We start from the raw sequence: 27,394 nt of genomic DNA, 5'->3' as shown, positions 1-27,394 counted from the left end.
GCTAACTTTTTTCTGAAATGTATAAACAGATGTATTATTTAAATTTTTACAGCAAGCATGCAATACATTCATGATCAAATGAAAGCTTAAATGAAGAACAAAATGATATTTGATAGATAGAAAAGTATCATATTCTACAGACCAAAACCTTGGCATTTAAAATGTGTTATATTCTTTTTCACTGTTTGTGCATATTTGACAATAAATTTAGTTATTTCAAGAAAGTATTTATTATTTTAATGTTCTTTATAGTGCACTAGTATGTAGACAGATGAGGCTAAAGTGACAATTGAAATGATGCATTTAGCAGCACTTAAACCACAATTAAATACATTAAAAAGAAATTATTTACATAAACTACATATGTTAATACTCAGAAGTAAGCAAATAATATTGCTTCTCTGTGTTGATGGAAATTTCATTTATATAGATTATCTTCAATAGAAGAGGAATAGCATTTCTTTAATTTTACTAAATCATCCATCCACCTAAATCTCTCACTCAGTTTGATAGTTTAAAATAACTCTGTAGCAACTTCAGAAAAAAATAATTATGAAGCTGAAAAACTTGTTTTCTTGATCACTTGGATATCACTTTAATGTTTTGCTTATGTCTATAGTAGATTGTCAGCAGTCCATGAAGCATTTTTCTTTGCACTAATTAAAACAAACAATTATGAAACATAACTCTAGCATTGGCCTATGCCCTGTTGGCGATGCATAATGATTATAAAACATAATGCTTTTCTTTGTAGAGTTTTCAATATACTTGAGGAGTTAAAGATAAACCATAAGATAATTAAATAAATTATTGTAGTTGCAGATAAATGCAAGGCAGAATATATGGTTCTAATTCCAAGTTCAAGACATAGTCAAATAAGGAAATGAGCAGCCTATGATAGAGTATTATGAAAGTTTTTCAGAGAAATTGAGTGTGAGGTAAGGCTAGTGGAAAAGACATGGCATACTATTTTAAGTATCAATAATACTATGGAAAAAATAGAGAACTAAAAAGTTTCTGTTTGCAAAAATTTCAAGGATAATGACTTGGTGGAAATAGAGTTTGTATTGGAAATAACTGGGAAATTAAACCATAAAAATAGGACAAATATGATTATGATAGACCTTAAGAGCCAGGAGATAAGTTTTGTTCTCAAAACAGTATGTTTAATTAGAAGCTAATGTAGGTTCTTGAGGAGAGGAATTACATAACTGAGTCAATGATGATGATGATAGTTAACACTCACTGTGTTGATTATGTTTCAGGCCTTGTTTAAAGTGGTTTGCATTTACAAATCATTTTGTCTTTAGGAAACAGAAAATTCTTAATTTCTCACTTTTATCTATAACATAGAAAATGGAGGCATGGAAAACATTTAGAATGTACTCAAGTTATTCACTCAATAATTGGTGAAATTAGAACTCAAACCCAGGCAATCTGGGCACTGAAATAATGACTTTAACAACTACAATAGACTGACTATCATAATTTAGAAAGGTAGTTTTGAAATATGATATGGTTTTAGAAAATGTATAAAAGACAGGCACGGCAGAAACTAAAGATCTGAGAAGCTGTTTTGGTTAATCCAGGCATGAAAGGAAGACTATATGAACATAAGGTATGAGCTGAGTAGTATTTTGAAGGATGCTGTCATAAGCCAGTTTCCCTCATAACAGAGCCTGAACCTGGAATTCAGGTCTTCATGACTGATTTAAAAGCTGACCTCAGAAGAAACAGAAGCAGGATAGGGCAGAGGAAGGAAAAAATCAAGGATGAAGACTTGCTTCATCTTTATCTCTCCGGAAGCTCTGCATATGACTTCCTGCAGAATGAGTCACACCTCAAAGCAAGAATTTATCCTTATTCTTAGTCATTGCTTTAAGATCCACCCACAGCTTGAGAGTCAGGAGAGGTGGTGGCAGTTGAAGGATAAAGTGTGAGAAGCAGGAACACATAGACTCCCAAAGAATAAGGAGCTGCTATTAGGTCAAGTCCAGTTCTTGAAAAAAAGGAGCATCTTGGTGCTGTTAGGTACTAACATCACTGCCCTGGGGACATGGGCAGGCCTCATGAAGAGGACAAAAACACATTCAAACAGAAAGATGGATTTTACATCATATTTGATATAGGAAATAAAGTAGAAATAAACATAGTGGTAATTTCATAATTTTGACTCTGAAAGTTCATAAATTCGATTCTGGAAGTGCACCAATTAGAAACAGGGAAGTATAAAGGAAAGAAATATCAGTGGGAAATCTTCGAGTTTAATTTAGTTATAATGAAATGCTCCTGGGATATGTGATGAGCAGTTCTACAGGCATTTGAGATACAAGGTTAGGTTTAAAACCACTGTAAAAATAATGATGAAGGCAATGCTCAAGAATGATTCTGAAACAGTGAGTGTCAAGGCAAAATGTAGAGGTCTGAATAAAGCCTACGGCAGCGACAGGGCTAAAGAGTAGAGCCAAGAAGAAAAGTCAATGAATCAGAGGTAAGCTGAGATAAGAAGTCTGCACAGCTTTCGCTAAAAAATAGATTTAAAAAAGGAATGGGAGGTTAACAATATCAAACACCATAATAAATTGAAGTGGAACTTACAAAAGTTTAATAGATTTGGAAGGAAATAAATTTGTAGTGATCTCAATAAGAGATTTTCTAGTGTGGTTGCATGCATGTACTTCTTTATGTATGTTTTACTCCTGCTTCTCTAGCATTAATAGAACTAAATAAGTACATATAAAAATATTAATTTATGTTATGCATTAAATCCCTCTTCTAAAATTTAATTCATATCTTATGTCACCAAATCTAAATGCAGTATAAACCTTTCTGCAGTTTTTTTTTTTTTTTACTGAGTTAGCAGTATTTAGTATGTTATAGTTGGCAGAGAAGGTATTATGTAATTATTTAAAATTGAATAATATAGGTTATAATATTTTGCTCTATAGAGATGTGGCATTGCTGCAACTATAGATATTGTACGTGTAAGATTAAGGTGGTTAAATTTATGTCGATCTATTTCTTATGCGTAGGAAATATATTTATCCTCTAGTTTATAATTGTTTGTATCATACAATGTTTTAATTAATGCTTTTGATAAAACTGACCATCTGACGCTAATTTATCTAATTGGTAAGTAATAAATATTTGAAGATATCTGTGTCTTAATCATTTTTTCAAATTCTGATATTATAAAGAGTTGACATTTTAGTTACTAACTGCCTGACATAAATGCATAGGGAACGGAGAACTTTAAATATGTCTTAACATGTTACAATCCTCAGCATTGATATTAATAAAATATTTAAAACCACGAATCTTATAAGGTATTTCTTAAATGCATAAATTAGATAGTTAAGTCATGTTTTCCAATTAAAAGAATGTATTTTGTGTTCAAGTTAAATTATAACATGCCCTTCCGCTTATCTTGTATATAAGATAAAATATATAGCAGATAAAACTTCAAAATAAATAAATGAAAAACAAAAGTCTCCTGAAAAGTTTTAGATAATAATTTCCTGTGTTGATCTAACTTCCTTTCTTTTCTCTATAGTGTTCTTAGGAAAAACATGCATTCAAATTTTACTGTGGTTTTGCTTATACGTGTAAGCATCACTATAATTCTTTTGACATATTCCGAACTGTTTTGAGCACTTCTTTACTCTCTGCAACAAAAGCTATTCCAGGCTGATTTTATGCTTATTCTGCTCCACTCTGCAGTCTGTTCTTTTTCTAAGGAGTCTTTGACAGACATGCAATGCACAAACACAAATAATTCATATATTTTATGTTTAAAACAAACAATTTATATTAATACCTTCAATTTCAATCCATAATACCTTTAATTTCATAGGTTTGATTTTTTTAAGTCTTCTGCCTTTCCATATAGGCACATCTTGAAGGTATTGCCGGTTGGATCCTAGACTACCATAATGAAGTGAATATCACAATCAAGCAAGTCACCTATATATATACACACACATATTATATATATAATATATATTATATATTATATGTTTGTTTATACATATATATTTTTAACAAATATATCAGTTCTGTTTACATGATACTGTAGGTCTAATAAGTGTACACATCATCATGTATGTATGTGTACATACAGTCATTTAAAAAATGCTTTATTGCTAAAAAATGCTAACAATTATCTGAGCCTTCTGGGAGTGTTAATCTTTTTGCTAGTGATGGGTCTTAACTCCCTGTTGATGACTGCTGATTGATCACGGTGGTGGTTGCAGAAGGTTGGGGTATCTGTGGCAATTTTTAAAATAGGACAATAATGAAATATGTTGCAAGAATTGATTCTCCTTTATTTATATATATGTATATGTATATATATATGTGTATATATATATATGTGTGTATATGTGTGTGTGTATATGTATATATATAGCATGGGTTGCTGTTTGATAGCATTCTATCCATGGTAATCAATTTTCTCTTCAACCCTACTGCTGCTCTGTCAATTAAGTTTGTGTAATATTCATTTTTTTTTTTTTTTTTTTTTTTTTATTCAGCATCTTGCTTTGTGGCCCTAGGCTGGGGCACAGTGGTGTGATCTTGGCTCACTACAATCTCCATTTCCTGGGTTCAAGTGATTCTCATGCTTCAGCCACCTGAGTAGCTGGGATTACAGGCACATGCCACCACGCCCATCTAATTTTTGTATTTTTAGTAAAGACAGCATTTTGCCATCTTGACCAGGCTGGTCTTGAACTCCTGGCCTCAAGTGATCCACCAGCCACCTCCCAAAATGTTTAGATTACAGGCATGAGCCACAGCGCCCTGCCAGTTTGTGTAATATTCTAAATCCTTTCTTGTCATTTCAATGATCTTCACAGAATTTTCACCAGGAGTAGAAACCATCTCAAGAATCACTTTCTTTGCTCATCCATTAGAAGCAACTCTTCATCCATTCAAATTTGATCATGACATTGCAGCAATTCAGTTACATCTTCAGACTCCACTTCTAATTCTATTTCTTTGGCTAGAGGTTACTTCTAGTAAGGTTACTTCCTCCACTGATGTGTTAAACCCTTCAAAGTCATACTTGAGGGTTGGAATCTTCTCTTTTTCCAAACTAGTTGATATTTTTACTTCCTCCTATGACTTATGAATGTACTTAATTGTATGTAGGACAGTGAAATTTTCCAGAAAGTTTTAAATTTACTTTACCAGATGCTTCAACTAAATTACTATTTACAGCATCTAGAGACTTATTTTCAAAGAACTAAAATAAAACTACCATTCAATTCAGCAATCCAACTACTGAGTGTCTACCCAAAGGAAACAAAATCAATATATCAAAAAAACCTGTGCTTGTATATTCATTGAACATCTATTCACAATATCAACTATGTGGAATCAACCTAACTGTTCATCAATGGATGAGTGGATAAATAAAATGTGATATAGATACATATGGAATACTATTCAGCCATTAAAAAAATGAAATCATGTCATTCATGGTCACATCAATGGACTTAGAGGTCATTTTCTTAACTGAAACAAGCCAGGCACATAAAGACAAATGTCATATGTCCTCACTCATAACTAGTTGCTAAAAACTGTGATTACATGGTCATAGAGAGTTGAATAATAGATAATGGAGATCCAGAAGAGTGAGGAGGTGGGAAGGAGAAGGAATATGAAAAAATGGTTAATGGATACAATGTACATTGTTTAGAAGATGGATACCCTAAAAGCCCTGCCTTGACCATTACACAATCTATACATGTAACAAAATTGCATGTGTATGCAAAAATCTGTACAAATAAAAAGGAAAAACAAAAGAAATGAAATACACTTTTTAAAAATAATATGACTTGAAAGTCAAAATTGTTTCATATTGAGCTGCACAGTGGATATGTTAGCAGGTCTAAAGACAACATTTATCTCCTTGTACATCTCTATCAGAGCTCTTGAGCAACCAGGCACAGTGTCAATGAGCAGTAAATCTCAACTGTGGGCTTAAAATCTTCAGTAAGCCATTCTGTAAACAGATGTGCTTTCGTCCAGGCTTTATTGTTCCATTTCTAAAACACTGACTGAGTAGATGTAGTGTAACTCTTAAGAGTCCTAGGATTTTCAGAATGGTAATGAGCATTGGCTTCAATTTAAACTCACCGGTGCATTAGTCCCTAAAAAGAGAGTTAGCCTGTCCTTTGAAGCTTAGAATCCAGCCATTGACTTCTCTCTATGAAAATCCTAGATGATATCTTCTTTAAATATATGGTCAACATTGAAAAATTTGTTGTTTAGTGTAGCCACTTTCATCAACGATCATAGAAGCTGCAGCTTCTATTAGGTTGGGACAAAATTAATTACTGTTTTGACATTAAAATAATGGCAAAACCATAATAACTTTGCACCACCCACTTGCTGTTTCACTTTGTAGTTTTATGTTATGGAGAAGACTTCTTTCCTTAAACTTCATAAACTAACTTCTGCCAACTTTGTACTTTTCTTCTGCAATTTCTTCACCTCTCTCAGCCTTCATGAAATTGAAAAAGTTAGGGCCTTGCTCTGGATTAGGCTTTGGCTCAAGGAAATGTTGTGGCAGGTTTCATCTTCTATCCAGATCATTCACTTTCTCCATTTCAGGAATAAGTCTGTTGTGCTTTCTTATTATTCATATGTTCACTAGAGTAGCACTTTTAATTCACTTCAAGAATTTTTCCTTTGCATTCACAACTTGACTAAGTGTTTGGCACAAGAGGTTTAGCTTTTGTTCTCGTTCCACTTTCTACATGTCTTCCTCACTAAACTTAATGATTTCCAGCTTTTGATTTAAAGTGAGAGACATGCAACACTTCCATTCATTTGGACACTTATAGGGCATTGCAGGGTTACTAGTTGGCCTAGTTTTTTAATATTGTGTCTCGGGGAATAGGGAGACCCATGGAGAAGGGGAGTAATGAGGGGGTGGCCAGTTAGTGAAGCAGTCAGAACAGTACTTATTGAGTTTATTGTCTGATATGGGTTTATGACATCCCCACACAAGAACAATTGTAACATCAAAGATCACTGGTCACACATTAATGTAACAGACATAATAACAATAAAATATTTGGAATATTGCCAGAATGACCAAAATGTGACAAAGATGCATGAAGTGAGCACATGCTGTTGGAAAAATGGTGCTGATGGGATTGCTAGATAATGAGTTGCTTTAAGCCTTCATTTTTTTTTTTTTTAAATTGCAACATCTGAAAAGCACTGTAAAGTGAAATGCAATAAAATAAGGCATACTTGTATTTGTAATTCAATTTTCCATCAGATAAACCAAATAATTTTACCTTGTTTTAAAGCCATCAAAAGCTGTGAATATACCAATAACAACCAAAACAAAACAAAACAAAACAGAGAACAAATAACAACACCTAAGGCCAGCTCCCTTCTTAGCCTCTACTTTTTTGTTGGGGAATTACAATATCTGTTATACAATCAAATTTGACTGTAAATGGAAAAAGTAGGAGAATGTTATCGATGACTCAAATAAAAATCAGTCAATGGAAACTGACCAAGAGATGACCATGGTCTTTAAAGTATTAGAAAAGAAAAAAAAAAGTAACTATCATAAATAATTCAAAATATTTATGGTAAAAGATAGATAACAAAGAATAAAGCAATTGGGAATATAAAGACATTTGAGAAAATTCAACTGATTAGAAATTAAAGTAAAGCAGAGAGCAAAACAAAAATTGAGTGTAAAATGAATTAAGATTGAATAGTCTATGTAGCATTCTCAGTTGTTGAACCATATATGCAATTTGAGTCCTAGAATGTGTCAGAGAGTTAATGTGGTAAAAATATGAGTAATTATTTGCGGATAATTTTCAAAAATTGATTTCAAAGATCCATCCACTGCTCCAGGAAGTACAGAAAATCATATGGTGAGTAAATATTAAGTCCCACTTATAGCTAAATAACTAAAACCCTAAGATCAAAAGAAAAAAGTTGAAAACAAAAATAAAGGGCATATTGCATCAGAAAAACAACTGTAAGAATGAAAGCTAGCTTTCTATTAAAAATAAGGTGGTCTGGGTGTAGTGTCTCGTACCTGTAATCCCAATGCTTTGGTAGGCTGAGTCAGGACGATTACTCGAGGCCAGGAGCTCCAGACCAGCCTGGGCAACATAGCAAGACCCTGTCTACAAAATATACAAAAACTAGCTAGGCATGGTAGTGAATGCTTGTGGTCTTAGCTGCTTGACAGGCTGAGGCAGAAGAATTACTTGGGCCCAAGAGTTTGAGGTGCCAATCAGCTATGATTGTGTCATTGGACTCCAGCCTGGGTGACAAAGCAAGACCTTATTTTTAAAACAAACAAACAAACAAATTGACCAAAAAAAACTCCAACAGTGGTGTCTAATTTATAATGAAATTCTATATTTCAATTTCAAAAAAAAACCTCACTCTAGAATTCTATAACATGTGTAAATAACTTTTAAAACGTACTAGACATGTAACTACATAAAATCATCTTCAAATAAATGAAAGCTGTATTTCTTTTTATTTTTTGACATCAGGCTTATAGTACAAGAAATAACTAAAGATATTTCTTCCAATATTGATATCAGATTAAAGTCGACTTCGAAAATGAATGGAAAGCATGAAAATGGTGAAAAGGCAGTAAATTTAAAATAATTTTGTTATCACAGTTATGTTCTTTTAGATTTTGACTAGCAGAGGGAGTGTTTTATGTTGCAAATTTCTTACAATATCCATGAAGGTAGACTGTTATTGGTTAAAGTGGTCTCTAGACAAATTTAGCAAATATCCAAGCAGGGGCGAATCTGCTGTGCAACTTGTTTTTGTGTAGACCATAAGCTAAAATTCATTTTTGAATTTTCAATTGATTGAGTTTTTTTTTTAAAGGAAAATATGCAACAGAGATTATGTGTATAATTCTCAACATGTAAAATATTTCCTATTTGGCCCTTTATGGAAAACAAATTTCTGGTTCCTGCCATAGAGCAACCACTTTAAACACACATGTATGTGCATACACACATGTGAAAAACATGTAGTCAACATAATGAATGATATGAAATAATTACTGTATAAAGATTCATCCAAAGAACAAATAGAACAAATTTGAAACAAATATAAATTGGTACAACTAAAACCAAACGTAATTTTGTGAACAATATACATTAGACATTTTAGAACCCATGCTGGGTGTGCTGGTTTGTGCATGTGGTCCCAGCTCAAGAGGCTGAGGCAAGCAGACTGCTTTGAGCTCTGGGGTTCAAGGCTGCTATGAGCTATGATCATGCCGCAGAACAACATCCTAGACAACAGAATGAGATACTGTCTCTAAAAAAGTGTTGAAATTATACACAAATGAATTAATGTTAGGATTTAAATAAAGTGACAAAAAACTTTGGAAAATTTAAGATGCAAAAGTGAATATATGCAGAAATAAAGCATTTGAATAAGCTTTGTGACTTAGTAAATAATGGAAATGATATTAGGAAAGTCTTCTTCAAAATAGCCAAATGTAGACGGTTTTTCAGGTAATTTCTGAAAGATCTTAAAGGAAAAAGTAATTGCTTTACTCTAAAAGTTGTTACACAACATTAAAATGTTGTAACTCCCAGCTCATATTATGAGACCACTATAACCTCGATTCAAAATCTGGAAAATACAAGAAAATAAAATTAGAGATTTATTTATCTTGTAATTACACTTGAAAATATAATAATATTTTTTCATTTTAAAAGTATCATTCAGACATTATAAATTTTAATACCCAAATATTATAAAATTGTTTGCAAAACTAGAAATTAAAGAGGTTTTCTGACTTAAAAAACTTATATTCCAAATATATTCAGCAGGAATCATACTGAAGAGAGAAATTTTAGATGCATTCCTGTTAATATAGAAAAAAACACAAAATGCCTCTGTCACAGAGGAATTGTTTAACACAGCACTGGAGGTGGTACATGAGGTTGTAAGGAAAGAGAAAGAAGAGGAGTTATACAGAACGAACAGGAATAAGTCAAAAGAATATCACTTGCAGATGATGTAGTTATCTCCCTAAATGTAAAAAGAAATAGCAGAATCAAAAGAACTAGCAAAAATAATTCACCAGATGTACCAGATAAAGGATGAATCTATGAATTTTCAATAAATTGTAACAGAAAACAAACCAACAAAATAGAATAAAAAGTAGATAGTATACACAAAGCCAACAAAATTGTAACGATATAAGTATCAACCAAGAATCTATATAGCAATTTTCAGGAAAACTTTAAAATTGAAAAGGAAACAAAGTATCCTGAATATAGGGATGGATATTTTATAATTTTAGATGGAATGAATTCATATGAAAATTATACCAAATCTCCCAAATTAAAATTAAAAAAGGTAATGCATTTTTAAATCAAAATGCTTTAGGAATTATTTTTAAAATTTAAAATATTACTTAAGACTTGAAAGCCTAAAATTCTACTTATTAAATAATAAAATGTTACTAATAGTTAAATTTAAAATATTAAAGAGAGGGATTTGCCTTATGGGTTATAAAGACAGATATATATTTTTAAGATACTATTTTATTGGCACAAGAAAAGGCAAATAAACAAAACGTAATAGAAATCTCACCAGCAGATCAATATACATTATGCGTTCAAATTCACGATAGTTCAATGGGGAAAGTTAGCATGGTGGAAGGTGGGTCATTACATAAAGAAAACTATAATGTATTATTTAAAAAGCCTGAAGCCCTAAACGTGAAAGACAAAACATCTTTAAAGTGATAGAAGACTATGTATGAGAATGCTCTATTACGAAAAGTTAGGGGAAGATTTATTCAATCAGTTTTGTAAAGTATAACTCATGAGGCAATAAATAAAATGCATTAACTGATTGATCAATAGATTGATTCTGTGCTCTGTGTTGCATTCTGGTTGACACAGTGATTTTCTGCCTTACATTCACGACCTAAATTAGAACCTGTGACTCTTTCAGGCTTGTTCTGAGTTCAGTCTCCGACTATTTTGCGGCCATGTTTACAAGTGATGTTTGTGAAGCCAAGCAAGAGGAGATCAAAATGGAAGGCATAGACCCCAATGCTCTCTGGGACCTTGTCCAATTTGCATATACAGGTATGGCAAAGTAATTATAACATCATACTGATGTCTTTTAAATTTTAGCTCATTTCCTTTAAGTACAGGATTTAAAGCTTTTAAAAAAAATTCTGTATCTTTTCAGTTGAATATTTAGTAGATCAAAATCAGACTAACTTTTATTATCAGTGAAATTACAAATGTATATATGTATACATATACATTTCATTCTTCCATAAAGGATTTAAACTGGCTTACATAAATAAGTAAATAGTAGAACCTGGGAGAGAAACAGGGTGGATACAAATTATTGAATAAAAATTTGTTTATGACCATGTTTGCTTAGGAAAGAAAGGAGATTCTAATTGTCTTTTCTTTTGGAAATGATGGGTTCAAATAACTTTCTCCCTGCAATGTGTTAATTTAATGTAAAAACTTTCACAGAATAGTTAATGTGGACTTGACAAATCATTTGAAATGGACAATAAATACTTAGAGTTGTGCAAATGATATTTTTGAAGTTTTTTTTTTTTTTCTGATCTATTATGTTGACATCTTCTGTTGATCTTTGTATTGTGTTATTGGTGCATTCAAATAATTTTGCCATTGTAGCAAATATTTGTTGAATGTTACGCAGTATGCAAGTATTAATTGTGTATGTAGAAAATAACTAAAAAATCTATGTATTTGCCCTCGTGAAGCTCACAGACCAAATGAACAGAAGATGTAGATGAGGACATAAATGTGATATAATGCCAAATGTTAAGAGAGTTAGAAGGCATAAAACACACAGAGCATTATCAGGGCTTACACTTTTTAATAACTATTTACATTTAGCCAGAAGAGGAGGACATAAAATCTTGTGAAAGAAACCAAGGCAGACAGTATATATTGATGGTTTGTTTTATGTATTATTTCTTATAAATGGAATGTGGTTCATTGTACCTAAATTCTTAATACTGGTGTGAGATGAAGAAAGGCAGGTTCTGGCCTAGTTATCAAAGCAGCAGGAATGTAGTTTAAGGAGTTTTATTTTTATAGCATTTCTGCTAACAGAAAAATGAGATGACATTGTGAAGATCAGTCACTAGAGCCCAAATACCTGGGAACGAGGAGGACTCTCTCCTCTTTAAGGATTTCACTTATACTAGAGAAGGATTTGCTAATACTAAGATAACACTCAGTAAATAAGCTTACTGAAAAAAAAAAAAAAAAAAAAAAGTCCACATGCTCTGGCTGCTTAATCTCAAAGCAGCAATGTGAGGGAAATACTTAGACATTTTTTGGTCTTAGCAGTTTTAAAGTAATATTTTGATGGAGAAAATCGTACTAGACAAAGTTAAACAGGTAAAGAAGACTTTATTCAAGGATATTGCATTAGGAGAGAGACCCAAACTCAGTCTGAAGTTTACTGAAATGGAGGAAGGGAGGATTTTTAAGTGCCAAGGTCAGAGGGAGAGCACAGGCCCATCTGTGTTTGTTAATTGGTTTTACTAAAGAAAAAGTAAACTTTCTCATCTTTGTGAGAGGATAGTTTTACAACTTGAAGCAATTTGTTCACCCAAGTTAGGCTTCTACTCTCCTCCAGAAACTGAGGCATAGGGGAGCTATTTCCCTTGATGTTTACATGTCAAAGATATGATGTTCAGGCCTTTGGGGAAAAAAAATTACTGGGTTGTAAAACTAGCAAGAGGTTTTTAAAAAGACTTAACATCTCAAAGGATTAGAGAAAAAATTACAATTCCATGTTTTTAAAAATGTGTACTCTGAAAAAAGAGGGGTCAGCTTAAAGTCAGGAATAATTCTGTCCAAAGTTTAGTGAAATTGAGGCAAATATTAAGACCATGTTGGTCAATTTCAATTTGCATACAACCTGAAACAGTCATATGGAGGAATAGTTACCTCTGAGCCAAGAGGTAGCAAGGATAATTACATTATTGTTTCCTGGAAAGGGAACAATCATGAAGCTAACATTTTAGGAATCCTTCCAGCAACTAAAAGACATAGATCTAAGAACCTAACACTTCCAGGCTCTATGGTCTGGCAGTCTTGCATTTCCTGTGCGTAAAACTAGGTCAAAAGACACTCAGCATCCTGCTGTACAAAGTTGGAAGGTGTTTCAAAGCTCCCTGCTGAATATAATGACCCAGATTTGGCTTGCTTTGTAGAGGGCAGACAGGATACAAAAATGCCTCTCAGCTGCCACTGCCACTTTGGCCTGTGCTCCAATACCTTAAATTTTTAGTTGTGAGTTTACAGAAATGTGTTAGATGAGGAAAATATTTATGGGGTGTTATTGGAAAAATTGCAGGCATGGCATAAGACAAATATCTTGCTTTTTGTCATATGCAATGTAACAAATTATAACAATAGAAAAGAACGAGTGATCAGCTGCACAGAAAGGGAAGCATGGGAGGTAACTGCACTATCTTCCTAACTCAACAGCTAACTAATATCTAAGACTTTTCTTTAAGGAAAGCTAAAAATAAATATATCCCAGAAAACAGAAAAAACTGAATGAGAGGGAATAGATGTAAAATTCTAGCCATTTAAGAATATATATATTTTTTAATCTTAAGGTTTGAGAAGCTTTGGTGAAACTAAAGAAGATCAACTATGTCAATGATTGATAGTTAATTATTAGCTCTAGAAGCAATGTGTTTAATAGAGATAGGTCAGAGTATTTTTAAATGATTTAAATATATAACGTTTTATGAACTCTGAAAAATGTGTAAGATTTGAAGGAACCAGATGTAGGTAATTTATCTTATTAACTTATAAATTAAGGACAAAGTACATGAATAAAGCGGGCTTAGAATGAATGTTTGAGATAAGCTTCAATGATTATAGTTTAATAGTGTTTGATTGGAAAAATAATCTTTTATAGAATTTTATGTAGTAAAAAATTGTACGTAGTAAGATATGAGAAACACTCTCTCAATAACTCATCAACATGCCTTACCCATTAGTCCAAAAAAATCTAGATGAGAAGCAATTAGATCAAGCTTCTTTAGGAAAATTCAGCTAAGAGCTAAAGCAAACATGTAGACCTTTTATTATTATTATTTATTTTATTATTATTATTATTACTAGGTATATGGTAAGAAAAAAAAAAAAAAAAAAAAAAAATGAATGGCCTTGGATCATTGCAGAACATGCCTACATTGCGCTGATAACGTTCAAAAGAAGCTTTCTTAAAAGAAAAAAAAGTATACTCATGAAAAGGTTAAACTTAGCAATACATACAATGAGTAAAAATCCATAAGGTGTTTGCTGTCAAAAGCAATTTAAAAAATAAAAATCTTTGGAACTATTATGGATAATCAATGAGGTTCGTGAAACATGATGACTACTTTTAAGCCGTGATGAGTTAATTCTTTACTTAAAATAAAAGACACATAAGGTCAGTTTTCGCACAATTGTAACAGGCTCAGAAATGGAAAGAAGCATTACACTGATTTAGGGAGAAATTATGATATTACTTAATATGAAGTTCGTTGTGTCATTTTTCTAAATTCTTAATTAGCAGTATAAGAAATTTCAAATTTTTTTCTTTTAAGGCTTTCTATTGAGGTTTCTTCAGCGGCTTTTCTGCTAGAAAGTCTGTTTGTGATCTAGCCATTGTAAAGAGCAAAGCGTCCATTTTGGCACAGTGACTGTGTTTTAAAGTAGCTGCGTGTTTTATTAATTGGTATCTTAAATTGTAAATAAGAATACTTAGTTGGAATTCAGATTGTATATCGACTTATAAAATGTATATCAGTTTTTCAAAATCAATCATTAATTCTGCTAACAATATTTGAGCACTCTATGGCCATGAAGAGATGTCCACAGTGTGTATTAGAAAAAGATACCATGTAACTATTATATATCCATGCCTCCTTAGCTTGCCAATGGCTTTATCTGCGATGCTGCTACCTCTTTGTATTCAAGGTAATATACGTTAATGCATGATCACTTTCATGCCATCATAATGTCCAAAAATTGAAAATCAAACCCTGATAAGTCAGGAACCATCTGTATAAAAACTCTGCGTAGATACAGCTTAAAATGTCTATAAACCTTTAAACCAATTGCAACGCACAGGGATTATATGGAGCAGCGGGCATATGCAAAAAAAAAATTCTTTACTTTTGGGTTTTAAAAGTAGCAAAATCTATGTATCACGTATACAACTTTTTGGCATTCTCAGCTTGATTGATGCTGTCAAATTGACTTAAAAACAGCATTTGTGCGCATTTTTTCCTTTATGGGATAATGCATCTCCTGCTTCTGTAGTTCCACCCCTTTTCTACTTACGGGGTTGAATAGAAATGAAAACTAGAGATATTTTATTCGTTAATCTTCAATAAAGGGGGCTTTGATTCGGCATAGTGAAGTTACAGTTATTCCAGTAGCTTATTCTATGAATCATCCTTTAGAAGCATGCAGGTCAGAGAAGAAAAGATAATTAGGCCTATACAATATCTTACGCTTTAAATCACTTTAGAGAGGCAGCCAATGTCTTAGAACTTCAGATTCAGATATTCCATCCTGAATAATTATACCATTTCTACAGAGGGAATGCCTTTTCGTATGCCTAAGCCATGCTGCCAAAGGCCCAGAATCTAATTTTTTTGAGAATTACATATTTCCTATTTCAAATAAGGCATTTATAAAATCCTTCTTTGAGATGATCACAAAATGTGTTGGTCTACCTTTAATATTAATATGGCGCCTACATCAAATATAATATCTCAAAGTTCTCTAAATTTCTTAATGCTCCCAATCAATGAGTTTTTGGGGGGGGGGGGGGGGGGGGGGGGGCTAAAAATAACCTTAAAATGATCAATAGTAAGTTTTCTGGACTCTGTTACTGCGAATAGGCAACATCGAGAACATGAATCGACTGGTATTTCTCTATCAGCATTTGTGCTCTTTTATAGAGTATCAGTTAATGATAGGAGTCATTGAAGTGACTCATAGCTGTCTTGCTCTCAAAATAGTTTGAGTTGAATAGCTTAAACCGACTCTACATATTGCTATATAGTTGGCTTCGTGCAGGTTTTGGCGTTCATAGTTTCTCCACTTCTAATGCTAGCTCCCTTTAGGTAGCAATGGTGCCTGACAGTTCAAGCATATTAATGCCTGGACGGTCTTTTGTCCTGTGAATACACTGAACACTCTCAAGTTTTACTACTATTTCATATGTCTACTATGTACTCATGCCTTATGATGGGCGCGTCTGAAAAATAAGGTATGCCCCTAAATATGTACATGTTCCCTTGCCTTTAAAGGCTCTTAATTTATCCACTAATACACATTTTTGTTATCTTTTTTGGTATAAACATAACTGTTGAGATATATTAAAAGATATATTGATATATATTTGATATATGATTATATTATATAGTTATATATATTATATAAATATAAATATATATCTCTGGTTTCCTCATTAAGAATAGAACCAAATTTGAACATAACAGATATTGATTTTGAACCCACTTGCCCCAATTAGATTTCAATCACAGCCAAAAATTAATGGGATGTTCACATTTGAAAAGAAAAAAAAAACTATAATATATTTGAAAAGGATTGCACTGAGGTTCATATATTTTCAGTTGCTTTTAGATCTGATAGAATTTCCTCCTAGTTTATCTCTTTACATAGTCCCTATATCCTGACAACTGAAAATATACTGTGTTCATTGATGTGTAAGAAAATAGAGTTCTAACAAATATGGGAGATGGAATTGCAAGGTTACTAACAAAATGTCAGTTCCTGTAGAGAACTGATAAGGACAAGGTTTAAATAAAGGAAGCTGTCACATCTAGTAGTGGTATAAGAAGAGGGTAGGAAATTAAACTGCCAAATGCAGACCTTTAATCAATTGAAGTGTTAACTTCCTGTGAAAAAAGGTTGTGTGCACTGAATTAATTAAAGTCTTCGTACATGCTAAGAAATGTTAAATAGACTTCTGCTTACTGCCAAACATTAGAATGAAATAACATATACACACACAGGGGCTGAGATGTTTTTAATGCAAATGTATCACTTGGACTTTAATTAAATCTTTCAGAATTTTTATTGTCAATTAAAAGTAAATTATTATTTCATTTTTATACTGTTTAATTCAAGTGGCATGAATTATGCACGCCCATTATTAGTTTAAACTTAAGCTTTTAATAGATGTAAAATTCTATTCTCGATTTTTACGAAACTGAGCCTTCAAAGACTAGTTTTATGTATTATTATTAACCATTATTTAAAAGTATAGATTTAAGCAATTTTCAGAGGATATTTAAACAACCTGTATATTCAATTAAAAAAGTAATAAAAATAAAATCAATAACATAATTTGTATATCACCATCAAATCCTTACCTTTCCATCATTTTAGCAGGAAACCTTGTTTCATTTGTGCGTGTATGTGTTTAAAATTGTGTGTGTGTGTGTGTGTGTGTGTGTGTAAAACATTGAGTACTATCATATAAAACTAATTTGGGAAAAAATATTGTGCCAAAATAGACAATAAAAACGATTTCTATTTTGTGACTGTTATAAAGCTTTTTATTGTTGTTATTGAACAGTGTTTTGGCTTTGTGCCATGAGGCTTAATAGAGAGACTGCAAAAGAAATAGCTATGTGACTTTTAATATTTAGGAGTAAGGATTATGTATCTATCATAGTGTAAGTCACAGTTATTTTCTGGGTTTCGAAGTAAGAAAATCTTTCGGGTCCCATAATCAACTTTACTTTCTTAAACAATCTGTTTGGATTTTATTTTTCTGTTGCTCTCAGTCTTATAATTGTTTTCATTTTCCTTTACTTTGTTAAAAGCTGGGAATTGAATCATTGAATTGAATTCAATCACCACTTTTCCAAATGTTCAGAGTACCTGCTATGTATTTTCCTACTTTAATTATAAGGTTCACTATATTTTCTTAGGATTTTTCCACCTGTACTTTGAAAACACTTATACACTTTATTCCTTTGTATTTGTAAGTGTGGTGTGTAGAATTTAACACTAGATATCCAGGACCTATTTTGACCTTCCCTTGAATTGATATGCAACTACCACTCAGTGTGATGTGGGCAGCCCAAAGTTCATTCTGATTCTTGGACATTTATTCTAATTCTCATGCACCTGTTTCTTGCTTCTCATTAAGTACTTGAAATATCTCTTGGGCTTCCCCATTTTACAGTTATGGATCTTGGTCAAGTTACTTAACTTTCTGAAGTCTTAAGATTCCTTAAATGTAAGAAAGGGAAAATAATAGTCTTTAAGTGAGAGGATTACTTTAAGGAGTAAACTTGTAAAATTAAGCTAGTTTAACATAAAGTTTAGCATGTAGCAAACACTCAGTTATGATGATTATGCAGAATATGTGATTTTACAAGTTCAAATCCTTTGCACAATCCTTCATAAGAATAAAAATAACATCTGAGAACTGGGAGCATATATTCACTTTGCTTATCAATCATTTATTAATTTTGAGTCCAATTTATTATATGTTTCAGCATTATAATGTGTTTTTTAATTCATATGTATGATTTGGTATACATGTATAATGGTTCATTTTTTAAAAAACTAGCTTATAATTTTGCTACCTTGTGTATTTGAGATGGATTTTTATTGTGTATTATATCCATGATTTTGTCATGTTTTATCTTAATTGATCCTTACAGCAATATTCTGAGATACGTAGGTAGTCAACATCATATTGTCAGATACAGAAATGACACCTTAGCTACATGTCAACAAAATTATTATAAGATGTAAAATAATGGGCTAAGTTTTCCATGGGCATTTTGACATCTTTTCTACTAGATCTAGAGTTATTCGGCATGCTGTCTGCTTAATATGAAAGGCAGTGCTACTCATAATTACTTATGTCATTGCCACATTGAGTGAAAAGCACGACTTTCCATTGACCTAGTAACAACTGCCATCATATATATTTTTTCTTACAATTAATATTGTTGTATATCAAATCATAAGTAGCCTGAGGAAGTTATATAGATGATACCCAAATGGAGAATTGTGATTGATGCTTCTTAGCACTATTTAAAATGTCATCCTCAGACTTGCACATTCATAATTTCATAATTTTAAGTTTAATTTTATTTTATCATATTTATCTAAAGACGAATCATAAAAATATTACACTATTCAATTAGTAACATTTTCCAGAATTTTCCATGCAAATCTTAGCTATGCCTCACAATATTCAACTTTATCTTATAATTTAAGCAACTGAAGCACCATTTTCCTAAATGTTTTTAAATAATACCTTTCTTTGAAAACACTATTTTACTTCCATTTTAAGTATTTGTTAATATCTTTCATTTAAAATTTGGTAGAGCTGATATGATTTGCTGATAGTATGGGGAAAACAAGCAAATAAAACAAGCAAAACAACCCTGTCATTGCACCCTTCTTAAGACTTCTGCAAATTACCATTTTGCCATATTTAATGAAGAGTTCACTTTCCCATTATACTTGGGAAAGGACGCTTATAATGGGAACACTAAGCACTTTAATTTTAAACACTTTGTTTCCTTCAGTTGAGGGATACTAGTGCAATCCAACCAGGAAAACACATTTTAGCTGGAAGCGGACAGCGTGCTGAAAACTTTCTGAAGGAATACATTGGTCACTGATTCCTTTGGACTGTGAACTTGAGTTTTTGTCTCTGCATATTCTGGCTATTATTGCACTCCTGTCACAATACTCAACCAGAGAAAATGTCCTAGTCAAATGGCACTTACATGAGTCTGATGAATCTGTCCCACCTCATATTTTTTTCTCTACAGAAATGTTTAGGTGTGGTGAGAGGAGAGGATAATGCAAAATAAAAGTCAATAAAGAAATTCTAAAGACTGGTAATGGGATTCAGTCTTACAAGAAAAATATAAAAACTATTTTGCATTTGTCTAAAATATAAGTTTATTCCTGATAGATCCATGCCTGAAAAATGTAAATACTACTCGGAAATAGATGTCATTAATTGTTTTCATGTGTTTTCCTGGGCTATGCACTCTGCTTTCTGATTAATGAGCATTTTGATTAACTGACAAATTTGACTAATTCAAAATGATGTAATAGGACTTTTGAATTATTTTATAAATTACTATTTTACTTGCCAAATTCAGTTAAACAAAATATATTTAGAACCTTGTAATCAAACCCCCTTGCTTACATTTATTTAACTTAAGTTTTCCACATCTTAAAATGGCTTCAAAATGCACTATCCAAATGGGGAAATAACAATTATATGACCTATGACATAACTCAGTGTGCTGGGTAGTGTTTTCGGAAAGAATTTCATACTTATCGGAAATGCTGTATCTGTATGCCCCCTTGGTAGCACTCTGTAACTATTGCACTTCCAGTTCACTGGGGCTAAGAAATATTGATTTTAAATATGGATTGTGAGATGTGAAGATTTCAAGAAAGGCATGAATGTTCACAATCAGAAAAAATAAAATAAAAATGGTGACCTCTAAAAATGACCTGTAATGTAGCAGCAAGGTAAAGAGGTAACATATGAAGCATATTTTGGAAATCAAATAGAGCCTCATAAAAAATTACCTGTTAAACAAAAGTAGAAAAAAACCTCTGTCAACACAGAAACTCAAGAGTGGAGAGGAAGAGGATATGGTGGACTCACAGAGGGCAGGATGGTAGAACTCACAATCTGGACAGAATGTCAGATAAAATATCAAAACTGCCAACATTTTTCTTTCTACATCAAATCCACCCAAGTTACTGTATAAAATATTTAAGCATCTCAAGATGGAAGAGCTCTGTAGATAACTTCAATATAACCTGGTTTACAGAAACATGCTCCTACTGACATACTTACCCCTTTCTATCTCCATTCTAGTTTCCTGATGAAGTAGAGTACAGCAGAAGAAAACAAATTCAGCTATTTACATAAGCCACCAAGTTATGGCTTTTGTCCTAGTTTGATTTCTAAATATCCATGGTGTATAAGGCTTTATAAATCAAACAGAAAATATTTGGAAAGGCATTCAAATTCAAATAAAAATACCTATGGTATAATTTTCACAATAAGTAAATGTCTTAAAACGCTGTTTGTATTCATAGAAATGACACACCAATTAGTTTTTCTTCTCAGTCACCAAGACAAAGAGGTAAGCATAATCAGTTATATTACAAACTAAAGGCAAACATTTTCCTCACCATAAACATGGGTGTTGTTATATTACACACACACACACACACATATATATATATACCTACACCACTGCATATGCTACTTTAGACATCTTCACTATTTAGCCAAAAGTGGATATAACAATGAATTATAGAACTGTTGCTTCTGTTGGCTAATTCAAGTTCAAATTATTTTGTCCAGGAGCACAACTCTCTAATAATTTCACACATTAAGCAACAGAATATTTAAATCTGAAAATCAAACTCAACTGAGTTCAAAGTACAATTAATTTAAAGGGAATTGAATTGTCTCTGCCAAGTTCAAGAGCATATGTTCTACATAAAGGTATCCTAAATTAAAATAATGACCAAAAGGACGTATCTGTGATAAGTCTGGTGCTTAGATAGACACATTATTTTACTTAAGTAAAGATTTAAATAACTTCTGTGACCATGAATTAATCATTTTTTTTGTCTGCTATTCTTACAACCAAAATTTCCTCGAGTGTTGCATGACATGCTATTTTAGGTTAAACTCCATAGAAAGTAGTAAGAGTGGAAAAAAGAAATCTATGGAGTTGATTAGGCACAGAGTCATAAAGTATAATAAATTTGAAGATAAGACATGCACTCTGTTGTTAAAGTTGAGGGAGCTTAACACCTGTGCATCGATGTGAGTCAAGGGAATGTTACTTTTTCTCTGAAAACGATTCCTTGTTCTTTTCAAATGATGGATATATAATTAGAGTAGCTTTAAAGCAACTTAAGTAAATTTGAGCTACTAACATGTTTAATTCTTACCTATCACGCAGTGGACTTTTATAGGAGTAAGGTGGACAGATAGAAATTAAACGAATAATGGCTTGTACTGTCACAGCTACTTTTGAACTGCTCTTTGCATAACTTTTTCTGACTTTTCTAACAGCTTCTCTTGAACTCTGAGATGTATTTAGTACTCAAAAAACAAAACCATGTCTTTCTTGTGATTGGAATGCATGCATGACATGGTTTATAGATTGTTTAGCTCTAGGATTATAGAATTTCATAGGTAGAACTTATATTCTGTTTTCTAAAATCAATTTGCTGTAATTTTTAGAAGACAACTAGGATTTTCTTTCTGACCTGAGAGAGAGGAGGCCAGAGTGCCAATAAGGTTGTACCAGTTGGCAATAAGGAATAATTTGATGATAGCAAAATTCTAAATTGTGGTAAAATTTAAATTCCTTTAACTGTTAAAATATGTGTAAATTGCCTAAACGAAATCCCTTTAACTCTCTTTCCTTTTTTGAAACATTTATTCAAAAAATTCTATGAAATGACTGATATAAATAATTGAATATACCAATAAATGATGGGGAACAGACAAATTTCCCATGGAGAAGAATTCAAAAGTATTTATGCCAGTTATTCCATCCTTACGGAGATAGAGTACGACTCCCCTCTCCTTAAGTGTAGGCTGTGCATAGGGACTTTCTTCCAGAGAGTATAGTATGTAAAGGTTATAAAGAATAACATTACAGTGGAGAAACCTAACATACACTACCTCCACACATGATCAAGATGACTGTCACCAGTGATAAGTCACGTTGATAATGTTTCTTTAATAGCATGTGATGAGACAGAAACTTCATTCATAACCCCAGTCTAATAATAATCAGCAAAATATCAGTTGAAGGACATTTTATGAAATATTAAATTAGTACTCCTCAAAACTGTCAAAGTCATCAAAAAAAAGAAAGTCTGAAAACTGTCACAGCAAAGAGTTGCCTAATGAGACAGAATGAGTAAATGAGATGTACTATTCTGAATGGTATCCTGGAACAGAAAAAGGACATTAGGTAAGAAAAGAAAAAAAAATCTATGGAATGTGAATGGAGTACAAATTTTAGTTGATAGTAATGTAACAACATTTGTTCATTAATATAACACATATATGCATGTAAGATGTTAATAATGGGGGAAACAGGTATATGTTATATGGAAAAATCACTGTACTATCTTTGCAATTTTCTTTTAATCTAGAAGTATTATCATATAAAACTATATTTTAAAATACCTGTGAGTTACTAAAAATATCAATTTTGAAGTTTGAATTTCTAGAGTGGCATTGACATTGTTTCCCTCTTTTTCAATTTAACAGAATGATGATAGATAAATTGAATTTACTTTGTGAATTTTATAGGCAGTTTTTGCACTTGTCTGGTAGAACGCACATTTCTAAAACAATACTTTTGGAAATATACATTTCCAATATAACATATTTTGTAGATGAAATATAGATGCTCTGTGCATTTGTTAATAGGGGATGATGTGTCTAATAAGAAATAGAATCATATCAATACATATTCTTCTGTAAACTTCACTTTTTCCTTCCCATTCTATTTTACATATTTTTATGTCAATGAAGTACAAATTCAAATGTCTTATAGAAAAACACAGTTTAAGTCTACTCATACATATTTGGAAGATTTAGTGGCCTTAGCATTTACTTAAGATATAATTGTGGATAAATGTAGCACACCTTATTGGTACTCTATTCAAAATAGAATAGTCCCCAGTTGAATCAGAGGAGGGTGACTCTTTTATAAGCAGTTTATAGGATCAAAACCAATTATTTGTATTTCACTCCTTTCCTAATGATTGAGTTAGGCATGATTATGTGACACAATTTTTGCCAGAGCAACTTGGAGAAAAATTTCTGGGGATTCTTTGGTAAAAGTTTCTTCACTGATGTAAGAGATAGATATATACATAAATAAATAATTCCTCTTCTGCTACATGTTTTCCTGTCTGAATCTGAAACCTGAAACTATGGCAACTATGACAGAAATTGAGGAAGTCACTTGAGGAGATGCCTGTTTCCTGATGATGTGTTGACCCTCTCAATTAATTAACTCTGGAGACAAAGCTCCTCTCGACTTGCTAAGAGAGATTATAAATATTTAATTTTTATTTGAAAACAATCTCTAGAAGTTGGCTGTTATTAGAAACATCGACTTCTTAGGTATCTCAAGTTTAATATGGCTATCGTGTATTTTTAACCCAGTTTTCTATGGCACCTAATTAAAAACATGTAGGTTGTCCCTTTTAGTAAGCTTATTTGAGAACGTTATGCCTTGAAATCAACTGTGAATGAAAATGTAGAATTACTTTTCTTTCCATTAGTAGTTTTCGTGCTTTTTAAAAAGGTAACTTTTAAGTCAAGTACTTGGCTACCCTTTTTCTTTTTACTTCTAGGTCTGTCTGAGCAATGGTCAGGTTACAGATATGAAGAAATATAGCATGGATGAGGTAGCTTAATTTGTGTGCATTGAAGCTTGACACCGGCTAATATTCCATTTGTGCCTCTGGCTTTAACAAATAGATTCTTTCATTGGATACATTCCAAGTTTTAGAAAATACAATATTAAAACTATTTGAAAAAAGCAATGGTTATAATACTCAAATTAACCTCCAAAGCTAGAAATAAATAATATTATTCTACGGGTATCTTGTGAAAATTCTTTGTTTTCTTTTTTGGGGAAATAATTGAGAGATGCTCTGAAAAAATTCTGTCTGAATTATTATGAAGTGTATTATTATCAGGGGTTAGAATTTAGACTGAATAAATGTGTTTCAAGAAAATATCATAAAAACTCCGTAAGTATGTATATTGCTGCTGAATCTTTTTTTCAAGTATTGATCTGGGAAGGTAAAACTACACATACATATAAAGAAATATAGTAATATACTTTTCCAATATAAATAGTCATATGCCATTTGCCTGGACACCCAAGCCAAACTATGTGGAATCCTCTGAGATTTTATTCCTTGCTGTCCACATCCAATAATCACTTTATCAGTCAGAGTCCCAGCAGAAAACAAATGAAACACTGAAAGAGCTTAAGAGCTTAAGGGAAGAGAGCATAATAGAGATATCAATATGGGTCAGAATGTTCAGAAGGAGTGATGGAAACACACAAGCATTAGCCACAGTGATGGAGTAGGAAGATCTTCTCATACATACACACACACGCACGCACACACACACACACACACACACACACACACACACACACAGAGTTTTGTATGGCAGGCTCAAATTTTTAAGATTATATTAAGAATATGTTTTTCATATGATAGGTTGGTGCAAAAGTAATTGCAATTTTCACATTGAAAGTAATGACAAAAACCACAATTACTTTTTCACCAACCTAATAATAGCATATGTGAATTGTCATGACTATATTCATGTTTAATACATTGCAAACATTCAGAAAAAATTATTGGCCAGGCACGGTAGCTGGCTAGAAGCTGGATTTACACCTGTAAATCCCAACAATTTGGGAGGCCAAGGCAAGAGGATGGCTTGGGACCAGAAGTTCTAGACTAGCCTGGGCAACATAGCAACACCTAATTGCTACAAAAATAAAAATAAATAGCCGAACCTAGTGGTGCATACCTGTAATCTCACCTACGTGGGAGGCTGAGGCAAGAGGATTACTTGAGACCAGGAGTTCAAGGAAGCAGTGAGCTATGATCATTCCACTGCCCTTCAGCCTGGATGACAGAATAAGACCTCGCCTCAAAAAGAAAAAAAAGGAAAACAAAGAAAAAAAAAATCACACAACCCTCAATGTAAATTATAATATCGTATATTTGTTTGATTTTTGTTTGCACTTAAGCACTCAGAATATGTTTCTATCTACTTGTCAACTCAAATCATTTATTAAATATATTTTGAAAATACAGTTGAGTATTGTTTTTAATACTTTATTGATGAATAATCGAGATACAATAAACTGTACATACACAAAGTGTATAATTTGATACGTTTGGCATATGCATATACTCACCACAAATTAATGAATATATCTGTAATCATCAAATGTTTTCTCATGTCCTTTTGCAATCTATCTTGTTGTCCTTCCTTATCCCCACCTAGTACATAAGCATCAGTGATCTGATTCTTTACACACCAGATTTTTTGGGACTTTCAAGAATTTTGAAGTTAATCATAGAGTTTGTATTTATTTTCTGTCTGGTTTCTTTCACTCAGCCTAATTATCTTGCATTCAACATAATTAACCATGATATTTCATAATCAATAATTTTTTATTATTATTATGAACTATTCCATTGAATAGACATACTCCAATTTTGTTTAGACATTTACCTGTCAATTAACATTTTAGTTCTTTCCAGCTCTTGGCCATTGCAAAATAAATTTTCTGTAAACATTCATGTACAAGACTTTGTATCAGCATATTCTTCCTTTACTCTTGAGCAAACACATAGGAGCAGAAAGGCTGAGTCATAGGAGAGATAAAACTGCAAAATTGTTTTCTAAAGTAGTTTTATCATTTCACATTTCCACAAGCAGTTCTAGTAGAGGTGTTGTGGTCTGTCATTGTGTTTGTAATGTGCATTTTCTGAAGCACTGAAAATATTAAGCATTTTTTGTTCATACGTTTTCTTTTGTGGGTTGTCTGTATAAATCATTTGCCCAGTTTTTTTTAAAATTTAGTTTGAAAATTCTTTAAATATTCCATATATAATATTTTATCAGATATGATTTGCAAACTTTTTTCCTGGTTTATGGTTCATCTTTTTATTCCTTTAATAAAACATCCTACAGTGGCTTTTTTTTTTTTTTTTTTCTTTTCTTTTAAATAGAGGCAGGGTCTTATTCTGTTACTCAGGCTGGAGTGCAGTGTCATGATCTTAGCTCAGTCTTGCAGGGAATTGTATGAAGTCTAGTTTCTCAATTTGTTCTTTGAGAAATTATGTTTTTGATATTTTATCAAATAAATTTTTAATTACCAAAGTTTGTTTATAGAAGTTTTATAGTTTCTGGGCTCGGTGGCTCACGCCTGTAATCCCAGCACCTTGGGAGGCTGAGGCAGATAGATCACAAGGTCAGGAGTTTGAGACCAGCCTGGCCAACATAGTGAAAACCCGTCTCTTCTAAAAATAGAAAAAATTAGCTAGGCCTGGTGGCAGGCGCCTGTAATTCCAGCTACCTGAGAGGCTGAGTCAGGAGAATCACTTGAACCTGGGAGATGGAGGTTGTAGTGAGCCAAGATCGCACCATTGCCCTCCACCCTGGGTGACAGAGCGAGACTCTGTCTCAAAAAACAAACAAACAAGCAACAAAAAAA

The 27,394-nt window shown here is 32.4% G+C and overlaps 1 protein-coding gene across 1 annotated transcript in view; it reads left to right on the top strand.

Annotated features, from left to right (window-relative positions):
- The window catches only part of LOC108528831 (kelch-like protein 1), a gene marked incomplete at its 3' end in the record, with an annotated part of 196,324 nt that overhangs the window by 162,782 nt on the left and 6,148 nt on the right, over nt 1–27,394 (top strand). Inside the window, exon 3 of the mRNA XM_017870814.1 lies at nt 10,993–11,129. Within this exon, the coding sequence (XP_017726303.1) occupies nt 10,993–11,129 (137 nt within the window). The remainder of the gene's footprint in view (nt 1–10,992; nt 11,130–27,394) is intronic.

Source organism: Rhinopithecus bieti, unplaced genomic scaffold, assembly GCF_001698545.2.
Source record: "Rhinopithecus bieti isolate Rb0 unplaced genomic scaffold, ASM169854v2 scaffold_6114, whole genome shotgun sequence".
Lineage (NCBI taxonomy): Eukaryota > Metazoa > Chordata > Mammalia > Primates > Cercopithecidae > Rhinopithecus > Rhinopithecus bieti.
The sequence above is the reverse complement of the archived record's forward strand: the minus strand, read 5'-3'. Positions and strand labels throughout refer to the sequence as shown.